This window comes from Citrus sinensis, chromosome 1 (genome assembly GCF_022201045.2).
Source record: "Citrus sinensis cultivar Valencia sweet orange chromosome 1, DVS_A1.0, whole genome shotgun sequence".
Classification (NCBI taxonomy): Eukaryota; Viridiplantae; Streptophyta; class Magnoliopsida; order Sapindales; family Rutaceae; genus Citrus; species Citrus sinensis.
In genome coordinates this window covers 11,470,868-11,489,409 of record NC_068556.1, presented here as the reverse complement: position 1 = coordinate 11,489,409, position 18,542 = coordinate 11,470,868, and the positions used below count along the sequence as shown (strand labels likewise).

The 18,542-nt window shown below is 32.2% G+C and overlaps 2 protein-coding genes and 1 non-coding gene across 3 annotated transcripts; 2 read left to right on the top strand and 1 right to left on the bottom strand.

Annotated features, from left to right (window-relative positions):
* Positions 1–8,583: 8,583 nt before the first annotated feature.
* Positions 8,584–8,692, bottom strand: LOC127903836 (small nucleolar RNA R71). Its single transcript, XR_008056713.1, has one exon. It is a non-coding gene; the product is annotated as a small nucleolar RNA R71 (small nucleolar RNA).
* A 5,344-nt stretch (positions 8,693–14,036) lies between these two features.
* Positions 14,037–14,841, top strand: LOC127902855 (uncharacterized). The gene has a single exon (XM_052442924.1). The coding sequence runs from the start codon at positions 14,042–14,044 to the stop codon at positions 14,594–14,596; it is 555 nt and encodes a 184-aa protein (XP_052298884.1). The 5' UTR covers positions 14,037–14,041; the 3' UTR covers positions 14,597–14,841.
* LOC127902843 (probable cytokinin riboside 5'-monophosphate phosphoribohydrolase LOGL10) lies at positions 14,619–15,870 on the top strand. Its single transcript, XM_052442923.1, has one exon. The coding sequence runs from the start codon at positions 14,964–14,966 to the stop codon at positions 15,636–15,638; it is 675 nt and encodes a 224-aa protein (XP_052298883.1). The 5' UTR covers positions 14,619–14,963; the 3' UTR covers positions 15,639–15,870.
* Positions 15,871–18,542: the final 2,672 nt, after the last annotated feature.

The window sequence follows — 18,542 nt, the reverse complement described above, 5'->3', positions numbered from 1 at the left end:
TATAAGGTCTTACTACATCTGGACATTCCTAAACATGCAAATCAAAAGTTCATAAGAAGTTTTGGCAGTCATTTTAGTTAGAACCCTGTTAAAGATCTATACTGCAGCTTTAAATGCTTCTCACTAGAGTGATTCTGATAAAGTAAAGCAACAAATCAAACTCCTCACTATGTCTTTAAGTGTCTTATTTTGTCTTTTAGCAATATCGTTTATAGTGGGCAAACCCAGCATAGTGTACTGCAAGATGACACTGAGTTCCTCTAGTAACTTAGCAAATGGACCTGGACATTATTCACCTCAACTGTCATATTGTTGTGCAAATTTTAATGTACTCGCAAGCGCACGAATCTATTGTAGAGTAGACTAATGGTGACGAGTGTCAATCCCACGAGGAGGTGGATTTTAATTATATGTAGAATTAATTTTGTAAATGGGTGGTTGAAATTGTGGTGGAAGTGATTTAAATTATCCTAAAATTGGAATTGAAATGACGATAATAAATTCTAAAATTGGAATTGAAATGACGAGAATAAATTGAAGAGAAATCTATTGAAATGACGTACTTGGGTATCTGGATCCGTATCAACATGCACCATGGGCTAAATAATCCTTATTAATACCAATTAAATCATGAGGGGGGAATCCACACCTCATGAACCACACTCTAATCAATATGGTGCTAAGGGCTTATCGTGCCAAATAATAATAACCTTGTACTAGGGAGCCGGTGTAACTAGGGCGGTATCTAGACAAGCTTATTATTATTTATCGACGAAAAGTCAAATCATCTACAAAACCTAGAGGGGAAAAGAAAATAAATTTACCAAATAAAGCTCATGACACATGTTGAGACTTCACCTTCAACCCAAGCTTGAAAGAAAATTAGCCACTCATAATTGAACTAGGGGCAAAATGAGAATTTATTAAAATACGTAGAAAATACAAGATGGAGAATGAATTACAGCAATTGGATCCCAAAAATGGATTCAGAGATATCAAATTAGGGGGGTGGAGGCCCCCTTTTTATAGATACATGGAGTAAATCATGGCTATCGGATTAAAAACAGTTTGGACGCTCAGGATTGCGCCACGTCATCAGTCAACAGTACGCGGTTTGACCACGTGGATGAACAGTAACACGGTTTGACCCGGGTTGAACAGTAACACGGTTTGGTTGAAAATAATCCTGTGTGATGCATGTACCGTACGCGAGATTTTTCGTCCACTGATATGCTGCCACGTCACCATCAATAGTACATAAGAATTTTAGCCCAACAGGATCGTGACACCTCATCAGTCAATGCCACATCATCGGTCAATGTCACGTCATCGATCTATCTATGTGAACAGTGTCATTAACAGTAATGTAGACCGTACCGTACACGTGAATAGTACCATACATGTGAATAGTGTCATTTTCCTTTTATGCTCCTCCTAAGGTTTTCGACCGTCCTGAGTTTAAAAGTGATGTCTGTTTTGCCGTCTGATCTCTCGTTTATTGTGAAATGACCATGATGCCCCTAAAATACATAAAATACTTAATTAAAATAAAACACACGTAGTTAAATTACAAGAAGCTTCAATGCATAAAAGTAAGGGTTGTTAGTAAGACTTGAAATGTAAAATGATGATTTTCTCCTTTATAAATATGCATTTTCTAACACTCAACACATATCTGTCATAGTACTCACCATATGGTCAAATCTCATGCTTTTGATTTTTTTGCTGAGTTAGTTTTCAACTTAAGCCTTAAAATTTTTTAACAAATCTAACTACTGTGACTTTTCATGGAGATATAGATTTAGTCATATCAACAAAAAAATGTCAATAAACGTCATAAAATATTGTTGACCATTCCAAATAATCATACGGAATGGCCTACAAATATCCATACATATGAGTTCTAAGCCTTCCAAAGTCTTGTTGGCTTCAAATCTCCTTTTATTAGTTTGTTTCTTTTTCATACAGTTAACACAAACATGAAATCTACAAAATCTAAGGGGTTGAGAATTTCATCTAGACGAGTCTGTTAATTCTCCATCTTGAGATGTGAACTAATCGCTTATGCAAATAACGTTGTTGAATTCTCATTAGTTACTTTTATCTTTATACTTAGTATACTTAATTGCAGGGATTCATTAAATGAAGCAATCATATTAAGTAAATAACGATTATCATAGCCTGACAAAGAACTAGAACCAACAAATTTTGAATCGTGAAATAAAATAAAATTTTTCATTCCTAAATGAACAACAAAAATAAAATTTTTCCAATGCAGAAATGGAAATCAAATTCCATCTAAAAGATGGAACAATAAATATTTCAATCAAGATCCAAATAAAAATCGAATCTTCAATAATAATCTAAACTTTTCAATTGCTTTAACTTCATCTTTTTTTCTAATTCACATATAGATAAATCTTTCACTATTATTAGGCTCTCGGCAATTTAGGCAACCTTATATAAACCCACTTATATGAGCTGGTGTATCAGAATATATCCATCACATGTGTCAGTACCAGAGTTAAATTAACCTTAGAACAAACCAAATTAAGAAGCGTACCCTTCTTAGCATGTCATGCGTGATAATTAATGTCATACTTGTTCTTATGCCCTTCAGTTCCATAGAAGAAATAACCAGTATTTTTTAGATCACCTGATTTTTTTATTGCTTGTTTCTAAGGTGCCACATCTGCAGTTTCTGTATCTTTTTTCTTTTCTTACCATTAGAGGTAAAAGGAAAGTGAGCACTTTTTGCCTTATCTTTTTTCAGCATATCCTTTTTCTAATCATAGTGTGATACGGCCTCATTCAGAGACCAAGTCTTTTTTTTATAGTTGTAGCTCATTTTAAACTAGTTAAATTGTGTTGATAAGGATATTAAAACCAGATGCACTAGCAAGTCTTCAAACAATTTAAGCTTAAGTGTTCTCAAGTTAAAAGTAAGATTAGATATCTCCATGATGTACTCCTTTTGTTCATATACCTTATTCAAATTAGACTTGTCAAGAGCATACCTATTTCATCCTTTTTGTACTTGACAAATCGCTTTTCAATGTCTACAAGGAACCCCTTGGTAGAAGTTATTCTTTTAGATATTAAGCTCTTGAATATTTTCGGAATGGCCTTCTTAATGATCATCATACATATGTGATTTAATTTCTTCGACTTTTCCAAATCCTTCTTGTCATTAGAAGCACTCTCATTTGAAAGAGCTGGGGGAGAATCAACCATTAATATAAGGTCAAAATCCATGACTGTGAGAATTATTAAGAGGTTTTTTTACCATGACTTATAATTAGATCCATTTAGCATAAGAATAAAATTGATGTTGGCAGTAATATTACTGGAGTCATATTCGAATAAAGAATAACAAACGAACAAAACAAGCTCATATAAGTCTCAAAACAAAAATAAATTCAAATAAAAGTAAACTATATCTCAAGATTCTAGACACCCTATTAATATTTAATCTTTGGTCAAAATATTAACTTAACTGATATCTTGGTGTAATAATCAAACACTGATAAAATAATATATCAAACAATAAATATTCTTTTGGGCTAATTTATTTTTCATATGTAAAACTGAATAATCATCACACGTCTATTACCACAGGTGCACATAAAATTTTGGAAAATATAGACCTTCCTTTGGGCCGATTGATATAGTATAATGTTTTTGTGTTGTTTAGCCTCTGCTTAGTGTTTTAACTATGCGATTTGGTATCAAATGATGCAGGTTGTTATTTGATTAAATGTTCTAAAGCTGGCATGTACACATATTAGATTGCTTATGAGTGAAAGTTGTTTTATTGTTTGAACTATAGTTATTTTTGTTGGTTTTGATGTTATTAAAACCTCAATAGATTATATCTACCTAGGGGGTGTTAGTTTATCCTCTTGCATTTTAAGCCTTGGGAATGTCGATAACATAGGGTAAAGGAGAGTTGGATATCTTCTTGTAGCTGAGAAATATATAGATTTAATGGATTATTTTGTTACAACTTGGTGTCTTCTCAGAAGCTTTTAGCTTTAATCTAGATATTATCTGTTGGTATTTATATTATCTATGTGGTGTATTGGAATTTAACTTGAATGTAGAGCAAATTTGTGCTTTAGTCAAATTTCTAGTTGTAGTGTTGTTGAGATTTTTTTTAAAGTGCTATAATAGTTAGAATTAGACCTAGCAAAAGTTTATATGATCCATTAACAGGACAAGAACCCATATGATAAAATGGTTGTCGAGTGGACCTTTATTGGGTCACATTATTCATAGGTTAACCCATTATAACCCAATCCATAATAGGTTAGGTTCGGTTTTAAGATCAAATATTCATTTTACCCATTATCCACTAATATTTAATATTTATAATTAATAAATTTCATAATTTACATTACAAATTTTTAAAGAAAAAATTGAATTGAAATTGACTACTTACGTGAAGTTATGAAAAATACTAAAATTCCTAAATATTTATTTTAAAATGTGTCGCTGTCATTGTACATTTGCATCCTCTCATGTAATGTAATCCCCATCCTATAATTTTTTCCCTCCTAAGATTCTAATCAATAATATTGGTGACTAGAACTAAATTATCTTATTTTTGGAATATTAATTTTTTTGATTGGTAATATATTTTTAAAGAGCTTTGTTTAACAAATTGTTTTTTTTAATTTCAAATTAAAGATATAATACCAAAAATTATAGGTTTAATGTGTTGGTTCAAGTAACAAAATAATGATAATGAATGGATTTAGGTTCTCATTTTTCAACCCGTTAAGTTAATGGCGAGGATTCGATATGGGTAATTTAACATGGTACATAAGAACACAACACAACACAACAACTTAAATACGACCTATTGCTAAGGCTGGTTAGAATATGGTAGCTGGGGATTTGGTCATGACATTCCAACTTTCTTCGTAGTATTCTACTAACTAGACACAATGCTTTACGGTTAGACCCTTGAATAAGAGCTCTCGGTAACAATTAAAGGGAAATTATCCACCGTCCACCCATTTTTTCCAACTTTTTCAAAAATAAACAATTCTTTTTTTTTGCTGGAATCCACCTAAATTTACATTTCTTTTCACTCATCCACTCTTGTTTGGAGACCATTAAGAAAACTAACGGAATATTGTGTAAATGATTTTTTTACCCTCAAATGTAAAAGATAAATTATCCACCGACCACCTTTTTGTTATATTTTTTCAAAAATACACAATTCTTTTTTTTTTTTTTTGCTGAACTCCACTTGAAGTTATATTGTTTTGTACTTGTCCACCATTGTGTCGTTATGAAATGATAATTTTACTCTTATGATGTCAATAAAGTTCTAACGGTGTTATAACAAGAGTGGACCAATGAAAAAAACGTTAACTTCAGGTGGAGTGCTGCCAAAAAAAAATATTTGTGTATTTTTAAAAAATGGTGAAAAAACATGTGGTCAGTGGATAATCTCCCGAAATTAAATTCTAATTGTTGTTGGTGATTAAGCTTGATATACTCGAGAGGATTTTTGTTATATGAAGTACATAAAGCACTTCTTTGATAGTTAAGTAACATTTCTTTTTTTTAGTAACTAAAATAGGAAATAACATTGTATCAATGTGCAAAAATTTTAATTTATGACCATTACCAACTAAGAGAACTTGAGTTACCTTTGTATTCAGATCTTATGCTTAGGATACGAAGGTCATTGGTCACATGATTTGTTGCCCCACTACTCAAATACCAGTTATATTCAGGGATCCCTTCTCTTTCTCCAGCATATGTAACTCTTGGGTGTTGTTGGTTGTCATTTCTGGGCACAAAGTCCTCCTCATGTCTGAGCAAACATTCGCCAATGATTAGTATTAAAAATTGTTTAATTATCAAGCGATAATATGTTATTTTATGCTTATGTTATAATTTATATTTGTGTTTATGTAATATATTATGAATTATTAATTATGTTTTAAATATATTTAATTTTGTGTATTTTTATGTGTTTATTAGGAAAATTATTAATTTCACGTACTTCGAGGCTCCAAACAGATAAACGGAGGTCAAATTTGGATTCCGGAGGTCCGAAAACCTTAAGATCACTCAAGATCGGCTTAAAATTGGGCTTGTGTAAAAAAAGTTGACTTTTCCTGTTGACCGAGCACTGATTGGATGATGAAATGAGCTTACAATAGATATGAGTGCATGGGATAATTGGCAATCTTGACTAAATCTCAACCGTTCATGATTCAATGGCCATGATTGTGCCACGTGGCAATGGTTGGTGAAGCAAGTTGGAGGATCCGAATCTTTGTATTCGGGTCGACCCGATCCACCCATTAACCCGCCAAATCTCAACCGTTCTTTGGGTAAATCGGACGAGTCAAATGATGCCATGTGTGATGTTGACTTTTGAAGTTTGACCAGCCATTGGATCTTGATCTAAGGGTTGTGAGGAGCACATGCATGAAGCCTATGATGGACCGCAAAGCACTGGATTATGAATTTATTTTTCTATAAATAGAGCCTCATTTTTATGTTTTAATCATCTCTCTACAACTCTCTTCTTCTCAAATTCTCTCCATCTCCTTGTAATCTTGATTTCCAGGTGTGTTTTTAATATTTTGTATAATTATTTTCATTAATAAAATTAGTTTTATTTCCAATTTTAGTTGTTTTTATTTCTTTTAATTATAAGTAATTCAATTTTACTACTTCTTTTTATTTTAATTATGCTTAACTAAATAATATTAGTTAGGGGAAGGTGAAACTCTTAAGAAATAAATATGATTTAATCAAATTCTATGTTTAATTTTATAAATTAAATTATTTTCTATTTAATTTTATACATGTTTTATATTTTGAAAATTTGATTTATTGTAGACAAACAAATGAATTTGGCACAATAAATTCTTAAGATCTTAATATAAGGCATGGTGAAATGGTATTTTGACTTATTGTAGACAAATTAAATTTTGGCACAATAAATACTTAATCCATCATAAAATTAAAGGGAAAATAATAATAATTTGTATAATTAATCTTTTGAGTAATAAATCTAAAACAAATTGGCAAAAAGAATTTATTAAGTTTTATTTATTTCTAAGAGTGGATCCATAACCCTAACTAGTTCAATTCCATAGTTTCATTTAAATTAAGTTGTTTATATTCAAGTTTTAATTTCAATTTTTAGATAAAATAAAATAAACTAATTAAATCTTTTCTCTGTGGATCGACCTCGGACTCACCGAGTTATAATACAACAAGACACTCTTATACTTGGGAGTTAAAATTTACTTTTAAGTTGTGTCAAGTTTTTGGCGCCGTTGCCGGGGAAAAGTTTTTTATTTGGTTTGTTTTTCCGTTTTTATTTTTCTCTTATATGTAAAATTTCGTTTGCCCCCTTTTCCTTTTCTTAAATTCTCTTTTGTCCCCATATCTTTCATAATTCTCGTTTCACCCCAACAGTTTCCGTTTCTAGCCCAATCTTCTGGTAATTACGTTCGGACCCCGATATCTTTCAATTGTTTCACTTTCATCCCAAATTGCTAATTCTAAACTTCTAAAAATTACAGTTTGACCATAAAATTAAAAATAATTTGCAATAGAATCCCTAGACGAAATTCCTCAACATAATCAAGACTTGGACATATTTGGACATACTTTGGACATATTTGGACATACTTTGGACATATTTGGACTTATTTTGGACCAAACTAACTTTAACTACTAACTCTAATTACTAACTCTTAACTTACTAACTGCTAACTCCTAACTTTTATTTAATTTCAGTTATTTAATTTTCTGCATTTATTTTATTTCGTATTTATTTTTTTTTTTTTGCTTTATTGGTGGGTTTAACCACCAAACTAACTACTAACCCTTAACTTTTATTTTCAGTTATTTAATTTTCAGTATTTATTTAATTTTGCATTTTTTATTTTTTTAATTGGTGGGTTCAACCACCATTTTTGTTATTTAATTTTCTTTTGTATACTTATATTATTTGCTTATTTATTTATTTTATTTTATTTTGTTATCAATTTGTGTAAATATTATCTTTATAACATAACCCTTGCATGAGACATTGGTCTCGATCTTCAAGTGGCAGGTTAATTCGTAGATCTCAATCTCCACCACCAATCATGGATGAGAATCAAGGCGAAAACGTTTTGGGCGAACCTAATCCTCAAATTGATCAGGGAGACAACCAATCTCAACATGGGCATGATCAGAATCAACCAAGGACTCTGAGAGACTACATGAATCCAACCAGAACCGGAGCACCGTCGTGTATAGTATTTCCTCCAGAAGCATCTCGATTCAATTTTAAACCAGGTATTATCCAACTTTTACCAACATTTCATGGTTTAGAATCTGAGAATCCGTACTTGCATCTAAGAGATTTTGAGGAAGTTTGTAATACATACACGGACCAAAATTGTAGCATGAACATAATTAGATTAAAGCTTTTTCCTTTTTCATTAAAAGATAAAGCTAAAACTTGGCTACAAAACCTTAGATCTGGATCAGTAAGAACTTGGAATAACATGCAAGAACAGTTTTTGAAAAAATTCTTTCCACCTCATAGAACAAATTCTTTTAAAAGGCAAATCACTTCTTTCACTCAAAAAAATGGAGAAACATTATACCAATGTTGGGATAGGTTTAAAGAGTTGCTTAACATATGCCCACATCATGGTTTTGAAACTTGGCGATTGGTCACTTATTTCTACGAAGGCTTAATACCCCAAAGTAGACAGGTTGTTGAAATGATGTGTAATGGTGAATTTAGGGATAAAAATCCTGAAGATGCACTAGATTACCTTGACCAATTAGCTGAAAATGCACAACATTGGGATACTGTTGGAACTTTTGAATTGACAAATAAGCAACAATCATCTCCATCTAGTGGAGGAATCCATAACCTTAGGGAAGATCATGATTTACAAGCAAAATTTGCATCCCTAGTTAGGAAAGTTGAAGCTTTGGAGCATAAAAAGAGTGATCAAGTAAAATCTGTTCAAGAAATTGCATGTAACATATGTAATTCGAATGATCATTTCACTCAAGAGTGTCCCACTTTGCCTGCACTTAAAGAATGTCTAAATGATCAAGCTAATGTTATTAACACTTTCAATAAACCAAACCCATATTCACAGACTTATAATCCTGGTTGGAAAAATCATCCGAATTTCAGTTGGAGGAATAATAATAATGCACAATCTTCACAAGCACCACCTCCACAAAATTTTCAAAATCCTCAGCCTTATGCACCATATGTTCCACCACCTTGGAAAAATCTGGAGGACACAATGCATTCATTCATCAGAAAGCAAGATGTTATTAACAATCAAAATGCACAAACTTTTTCTGATTTGAAAGATACTCTTGCTAAAATTGCTTCTGCACTCACCATTCAAGAAAAAGGAAAATTTCCAGCCCAACCACAACCAAATCCTAAAATTCAACAAAATCCACCCACAGACCAAGTCAAGTCAGTTATAACTCTTCGTAGTGGTAAGGTTGTTGATAGACCTATGCCTGAACCTTATGAAAATGATGAAAATTCAAAGGGTAAGGAAGGACTAAATGAACTTACACCTAGTGAAGAAATAACTAGTGTTCCACCTGAACCACCATTTCCGCATGCATTGAATAAACCAAAGAAATCAAACCACTCTTCTGAAATTTATGAAATCTTTAAGCAAGTGAAAGTTAACATTCCTCTATTAGATGCAATCAAGCAGGTTCCTTCATATGCCAAATTTTTAAAGGACTTGTGCACTGTTAAGAGGAAATTGAAGGTAAGAAAGAGTGCTTTCATGGCCGAACAGGTAAGTACAATTCTGTCTACTAATAATAAGTTGAAATATAAAGATCCTGGTTGTCCTACCATTTCTTGTATTATTGGTAACCACAGAATTGAGCATGCTTTACTAGATCTTGGTGCTAGTGTTAATTTGCTTCCATATTCAGTTTATCTTCAACTTAATCTTGGTGAGTTAAAATCAACTTCAACTACACTTTTGCTTGCCGATAGATCAGTTAAAGTACCAAAAGGAATAGTGGAAGATGTTTTAGTACAAGTTGATAAATTTATTTATCCTGTGGATTTTATTGTCTTGGAAACTGAACCTGTTGTGAATAATTACAAACCAATTCCTGTAATTTTAGGTCGACCATTTTTAGCAACTGCTAATGCTTTGATTAATTGTAGGAATGGTTTAATGAATTTATCCTTTGGGAATATGACTTTGGAATTGAATGTTTTCAACATGTGCAGGCAACCTAATGAAGAAAATGAGAATGAAGATGATACTGATGAACAAAAGGAATTGTTTGAATCTTGTATCGAGGAAAATATTCAAAAAGGGGATTTTTCTGAACTTTCTAATGTTTGTTTAGTTAATTCAATTGAGTCAAATAAGCAACTTAAACTTGATATTTCTAATATAAATTCGTTGCTTGATTCTATGCAGACTTCGCAAAATTATGATGACGAGCCAAAATTTGAGGAGCTTGGAAGTATTGAAAAGACAGAACAACAAGAAGCACCTAAAATGGAATTGAAACCTTTGCCTGAAGGATTGAAATATGCTTTTCTTGGAGAAGAACAAACTTATCCTGTTGTGATTTCTTCTACTTTAACAAGCGACCAAGAAGGTAAGTTACTAACTGTTCTTAAAAAGCATAAAAATGCAATAGGATGGACTTTAAATGACATTAAAGGCATTAATCCCTTAATCTGCACACATAGAATTAATTTGGAAGAAAATGCTAAAATATGTCAACAACCTCAAAGAAGATTAAACCCACACATGAAAGAGGTAGTCAAAACAGAAGTCCTTAAATTACTTGATGTGGGAATTATCTACCCTATTTCTGATAGTAAGTGGGTAAGTCCTACACAAGTAGTGCCTAAAAAATCTGGAATCACTGTTGTTAAAAATGAAAAAGGTGAATTAATTCCAACACGAATTACATCTAGTTGGCGCATGTGCATTGATTATAGAAAATTAAATGAAGCCACTAGAAAAGATCATTTTCCATTACCATTCCTTGACCAAATCTTAGAAAGAGTAGCAGGACATCCCTACTATTGTTTTTTAGATGGATATTCAGGTTATTATCAAATTCCTATAGCACTTGAGGACCAAGAAAAGACCACATTCACATGTCCTTTTGGAACATTTGCATTTAAAAGAATGCCATTCGGGCTTTGTAATGCTCCTGCAACATTTCAAAGATGTATGTTAAGCATTTTTTGTGATATGGTTGAACATTGTTTAGAGGTCTTTATGGATGATTTGACTGTGTTTGGGAATTCTTTTGATGATTGCCTTGATAATTTAGAGAAAGTTTTAAAAAGATGTGTTGAAAAAGAACTCGTGTTGAATTGGGAAAAATGTCACTACATGGTTACTTCTGGAATTGTTTTGGGTCATGTTGTTTCTATTAAAGGAATTGAAGTTGACAAAGCAAAAATCGAAGTCATATCTAAATTGCCACAACCAAAAACAGTTAGAGATGTGCGATCCTTTTTAGGACATGCAGGATTTTATAGGAGGTTTATAAAAAACTTTAGTGCCATATCTAAACCACTTTGTAACCTCTTATTAAAAGATGCACCGTTTGAATGGAATGATGATTGCCAAAAATCTTTTGAAAAAATAATTTGTCTTTTAACATCTGCACCTATTATGCAATCTCCTGATTGGTCTTTGCCATTTGAATTAATGTGTGATGCAAGTGATTTTGCTGTTGGTGCTGTTTTAGGACAAAGAAGGGATGGTAAGCCTTTTGTGATTTATTATGCGAGCAAGACTTTGGATAGTGCTCAAATGAATTATTCTACAACTGAAAAAGAATTACTTGCTGTGGTATTTGCATTAAACAAATTCCGTTCATATTTGCTTGGCTCTAAATCTGTTGTGTTTACTGACCATGCTGCTGTGAGATATTTGATGAGTAAACAGGATGCCAAACCGAGACTAATTCGTTGGATTTTGTTACTACAAGAATTTGACCTTACCATCAAAGATAAAAAGGGTGCTGAAAATGTTGTTGCTGATCATCTATCAAGACTCACATCCGAATTCTGCAATGATATAACACCCATAAATGATTCTTTCCCTGATGAATTTTTATTTTCTGTTACTTCAATGCCATGGTATGCTAATATTGTTAATTTTCTTGTTACAGGTAAAATGCCTTTGCAATGGAATGCTCAAGAGAAGAAGAAATTTTTTGTTGAAGTAAAGAAATTTTATTGGGATGATCCTTATTTGTTCAAATATTGCCCAGATCAAATTTTTCGGCGATGTATTCCTGATAATGAGGTAAGTAGTGTCATTAATTTTTGTCATTCTGAAGCATGTGGTGGTCACTTTTCTTCAAGAAAAACTACTGCTAAAATTTTGCAGTGTGGATTTTATTGGCCTACCATGTTTAAAGACACATATGAATTTTGCAAAAGTTGTGAAAAATGTCAAAAATTGGGATCAATTACAAAAAGAAACATGATGCCCTTAAATCCCATACTTGAAATTGAAATATTTGACTGTTGGGGAATTGATTTCATGGGTCCATTTCCATCATCTTTTGGATTTGTGTATATATTAGTTGCAGTTGATTATGTCTCAAAATGGATTGAAGCAATTTCTTGTCGAAATAATGACAGTAAAACTGTGATTAAATTTTTAAGAGAAAACATTTTAAGTCGATTTGGAATCCCTCGAGCCATTATCAGTGATGGAGGTAAGCATTTTTGTAATAAGTCATTTGAGTCTTTAATGAAGAAATATGGAATTACACATAAAATTGCTACCCCTTATCATCCTCAAACAAATGGTCAAGTTGAATTAGCAAATAGGGAGATAAAACAAATTTTGGAAAAAACGGTTAACCCAAACCGAAAAGATTGGTCTCTTAGACTTAATGATGCACTTTGGGCTTACCGCACTGCATTTAAAACATCATTAGGAATGTCACCTTATCGGTTAATTTATGGTAAACCTTGTCATTTACCTGTTGAACTTGAACATAAATCACTTTGGGCTATTAAAGCTTTTAATTCAAATTTGGTTGATGCTGGTAATGTGCGAAAATTGCAATTGAATGAACTTGAGGAATTAAGGAATGATGCATATGAAAATTCAAGAATTATTAAGGCAAGAACAAAAGCATTTCATGATAAAAGAATTTTTCGAAAAACATTTGAGATTGGTCAAAAAGTGTTGCTTTATAATTCTCGTCTTCATTTATTTCCAGGAAAGTTAAAGTCAAAATGGAGTGGCCCATTTGTTGTAAAAAATGTATATTCATATGGGGCCATAGAAATTGAGAATCCAAATAATGGTGTCACATTTAAAGTTAATGGTCAAAGATTAAAACCATATCTGGAACATCACCCACGTGACGAGGACACCGAAATTAATTTGGATGACCCACCAATTCTTGATTAAGTTTTTAATGATTTTTTTTTGTTTTACTATTATTTTACCGTTTCATTGTTTGACTTTTTTTTTCCTTAGATTGATGCACTGTACATAGTTTTTTTTTTAACATTGTTTTTCTTGTGTAAGCGTGTTTGTTTGACAGTTGTACATTCTCTCATTAATTTTCATTTTACATCATGAGCACCTCAATGAGAAAATACCTGTTCGCACATCTTAAAAGATTTCGGCGTATAAAATTTCACTTAAGAGGCCTGATACAAAGCTGTAAATCACATCCACTTTGGGATCTGCAACCACCAGAATTCGTGTCCTATGTTGAGGATCTAGAGGGACAACTCAGAACAGTAGAGAGTGGCATATATGAATTTCAAATGGAGCTTGAGGTTAACTCAATGAGAGGACGAATGTAAGTTCATTTTCCTTTTATATTGTGTGCTTCTTTTTGCTCGCTTTCACGCTTGATTTGATTTTGCAGATTTGTTTTTGGTGTGTTTTGATTTATTTTCCCGTATAAATGGCGGATAACGGTACTCCGTGACTTCTTAAGTCGGTATCTTCAGTTTCCCACAATAACTGAAACCCCAAAATCATACATGGAAGAAATACAACATAAACTCCATAAGCATTTTCCCTCTCTCCCTCAGAATGCCCTCAGGAAAATTTACAAAGCTCGTTGTGAACGACTGCGTTTGTTAATGATCAATGGCATTCCTTCTGACATTCGTTGGTTAATTGAAGCAAAGGTCCGATTAGCAGGTGAGTTTTCTGGTCAATTTGTTTCTTACATGCCTGGTTTTGGTAAAAGTACGTTTGCTAAGAAAAGGAGAGCTAAACGACTTGGCTCAAAATGTCATAACTGTGTGAGACTTGGTTGCAAACGACCAGATTGTAAATCTTTAGGAATGGTTTCTGATACTCGTGAAGATAAAATTAAATTCGTTAAAGATGGCATGAGTAAAGAATCGTTGGATGATATCTTACGATCTCTTGAGACGCATCGAAGCGGAATTGTGCAACGTGAGATTTACAATTTGTGGATACTATTCCAAAAACAAAGTGCACAGTTAAGTCTTGGGAATCTGACTCAAAAAGACCCTGTTTGCCAGTTTATAAGAAAACTGGATGGGAAGCCGATCCTCGACCCATAGAGGGCTTTCAAGCCGTTACTGGACGTAAAACCAGAGGAAGATGTGAGCCACAATCACAACTACCAGTAAATATCCTTTCACTTCACTGTTATTTTACTTTACTGTTATTTTATCATTTGCATTATTGCATTTAGCGATGTGATTTTGTATTTAATAAATATTTGGTTTTCTTTTACTGTTTGCTTTTTCTAATCATTACTTTCTTTTTACTGTTTGTTTTTGAATTATTGAGCCACGAGCTTTACTCGTCATTTGACAAATATTGCCAACCCATTTACAGCTGTTTCTCATTATTTATGTTACCAAGATCTTTAAATATGAGCTCATTTTTCAAACACTCACAACTTGTTTTTGAAAAATTAGTCCAATGGCATCATCTTCGAGTAAACAATTCAAAAATATTTGTGTGCTTTCTGGGTTTCACTATGGAAAGTACAAAGAGTTCGTTCAGGCAGCTGTAGATCTTGGTCGTGTCATAGCAGAGAGGAAACTGCATCTTGTATATGGAGGAGGTGAACGAGGGTTATCAAGACTTGTCTCAGAAGCTGTTTTTACCAGAGGAAGCCAAGTACTCGGCATTATCCCAAAACCCATGAAACCGCTAGTGTGCATGTCTGGCCCACCAATTGGAGAAGAATTAGTGGTATCAAGTATGCAAGAGAGAATATCTGAAATGATGAATCATGCTGATGCTTTTATTTTCTTGCCAGGAGATCTTGCAACTTTTGAGGCACTAATTACATTTGCATCTTGGGCCCACTTGAACATTCATCAAAAACCCATCGGTTTGTTAAATGTTAATAATTTTTATGACGGCTTGCTAACTTTTATTAACCATGCAATAAAGAATCATTTTGTTCCACATTCTGTAAAAAAACTCTTTATCTCTGCTTCTACTGCTAATGAGTTACTTGATCTTTTGCAAGCTTATACACCAGAGCCAGATCCACAGACTGTTGCACTGAATTGGTCGACTAATGACGGTAACGGTAACAGTAGCAGTAATAAGAAGTGCGATTTAGATTTAACTCTCCGTTTGTAAATATTTTCTGTTGTAGTGTTCATGTGATGTCTTCTACACTCTCTCTTTCCTTTTAAAACATTGAGGACAATGTCTTTTTCAGGTTGGGGGGAAGGAATAGTTGATAATTGTGGAATGTCTTAGTCCTGGTTATGTGTTTACAAAAAAAAAAAAAAACAAAAAACAAAAAAAAAAATTTTTTTTTTCTGTAAAGACTAACTTAGGACAAATTTGAGTCGAAGATGGCAGGATATAGAGAATGTAGTCTCTCTAGAAACGCATCTTCTTAATCTTAAGGGTGTTGTTAAAAAAAAAATTGACTCTTTCTTCATCTTTGTTATTTGCTTTTAAGCTTCTGCATCAAGTTCAGGTGAGATCTCTTCTTCTTCTTCTTTTATTATTCTCTTTTATTTTTATTTTTTTGCATATCTGTAAAATTATAAAATGTTAAGATAATGTTTAGATTAGGTTGTGGGGTGGGGATAATTGACGTATATTTTAAATATGTGTGTTGTTTTTCTCTTTTCTCTTTTCTTTTCTTTGTTAAAAAAAAAACCAAAAAAAAAAAAAATTTGTTTTTTGTCTAGGATGGCCGTGTAAAGAGTCACGACTTTTGAGACGCATCCTAATAGTCTTGTTGTATTATATTTTGATTTTGAGATTCATAGTAAGTTGTTTTTGTTCCCTTTTCTTTGAATTACTCAAATTTGTGAACTCTCCACTTGGTTATTAAGTTATTTAATTGTTTACTCATTTAACAGGTATTATTGAATCATTCTTCACACACACACTATGACACATACTAGTGGGTTGTAAGTTAAAGTTTTACAGCATTTAGTTCTTTTGATTTATTAGGAATAGTATCTAAGGTAGTAGAAAGTGTATATTTCCAAAAACAAAAAAACCAAAAAAAAAAAATCAAAAAAAAAGAAGAAGAAAAAATGTTTTTAATTTTGTTATATCTAGAAACCCGAGTAATTAAGTCCGTAGGGGTGTTTCAACACCTAGTGCCCTAAGGTCAACTGGTCTGGGAGTCACTGGCATAAAGCTCGCTACATGGGTAATAGATATATTGTTTGTTTATTAGAAACCCGAGTAATTAAGTCCGTAGGGGTGCTTCAACACCTAGTGCCCTAAGGCCAACTGGTCTGGGAGTCATTGACCTAAAGCTCGCTACACGGGTTAGAAATGTAATATAAAAAAAAAATGTGTGAATAATCTATTGCCTAAAGATATAATTTCTAATGAATTTTAGAACAAAAATGTTGTTTTTCTTTTAATGGAGCCCCATAAGTATTGTGTTAATTACTTGAGCACAAAAGAAGGTTTGATGATATTCTGGATAATGAGTGAACATCAATGTGGTAAAGGAATTTGGGAGAGTTCATTTATTTGGTAATTTAGAGGATAGATGAACAACTATTAACTTGCATGTGAATTTTATAAATCTTAATATAACGCTTTAATTGCTAGAGGGCTAGCAATAAGCTGGTTGGGGGGTGTGATTAGTATTAAAAATTGTTTAATTATCAAGCGATAATATGTTATTTTATGCTTATGTTATAATTTATATTTGTGTTTATGTAATATATTATGAATTATTAATTATGTTTTAAATATATTTAATTTTGTGTATTTTTATGTGTTTATTAGGAAAATTATTAATTTCACGTACTTCGAGGCTCCAAACAGATAAACGGAGGTCAAATTTGGATTCCGGAGGTCCGAAAACCTTAAGATCAGTCAAGATCGGCTTAAAATTGGGCTTGTGTAAAAAAAGTTGACTTTTCCTGTTGACCGAGCACTGATTGGATGATGAAATGAGCTTACAATAGATATGAGTGCATGGGATAATTGGCAATCTTGACTAAATCTCAACCGTTCATGATTCAATGGCCATGATTGTGCCACGTGGCAATGGTTGGTGAAGCAAGTTGGAGGATCCGAATCTTTGTATTCGGGTCGACCCGATCCACCCATTAACCCGCCAAATCTCAACCGTTCTTTGGGTAAATCGGACGAGTCAAATGATGCCATGTGTGATGTTGACTTTTGAAGTTTGACCAGCCATTGGATCTTGATCTAAGGGTTGTGAGGAGCACATGCATGAAGCCTATGATGGACCGCAAAGCACTGGATTATGAATTTATTTTTCTATAAATAGAGCCTCATTTTTATGTTTTAATCATCTCTCTACAACTCTCTTCTTCTCAAATTCTCTCCATCTCCTTGTAATCTTGATTTCCAGGTGTGTTTTTAATATTTTGTATAATTATTTTCATTAATAAAATTAGTTTTATTTCCAATTTTAGTTGTTTTTATTTCTTTTAATTATAAGTAATTCAATTTTACTACTTCTTTTTATTTTAATTATGCTTAACTAAATAATATTAGTTAGGGGAAGGTGAAACTCTTAAGAAATAAATATGATTTAATCAAATTCTATGTTTAATTTTATAAATTAAATTATTTTCTATTTAATTTTATACATGTTTTATATTTTGAAAATTTGATTTATTGTAGACAAACAAATGAATTTGGCACAATAAATTCTTAAGATCTTAATATAAGGCATGGTGAAATGGTATTTTGACTTATTGTAGACAAATTAAATTTTGGCACAATAAATACTTAATCCATCATAAAATTAAAGGGAAAATAATAATAATTTGTATAATTAATCTTTTGAGTAATAAATCTAAAACAAATTGGCAAAAAGAATTTATTAAGTTTTATTTATTTCTAAGAGTGGATCCATAACCCTAACTAGTTCAATTCCATAGTTTCATTTAAATTAAGTTGTTTATATTCAAGTTTTAATTTCAATTTTTAGATAAAATAAAATAAACTAATTAAATCTTTTCTCTGTGGATCGACCTCGGACTCACCGAGTTATAATACAACAAGACACTCTTATACTTGGGA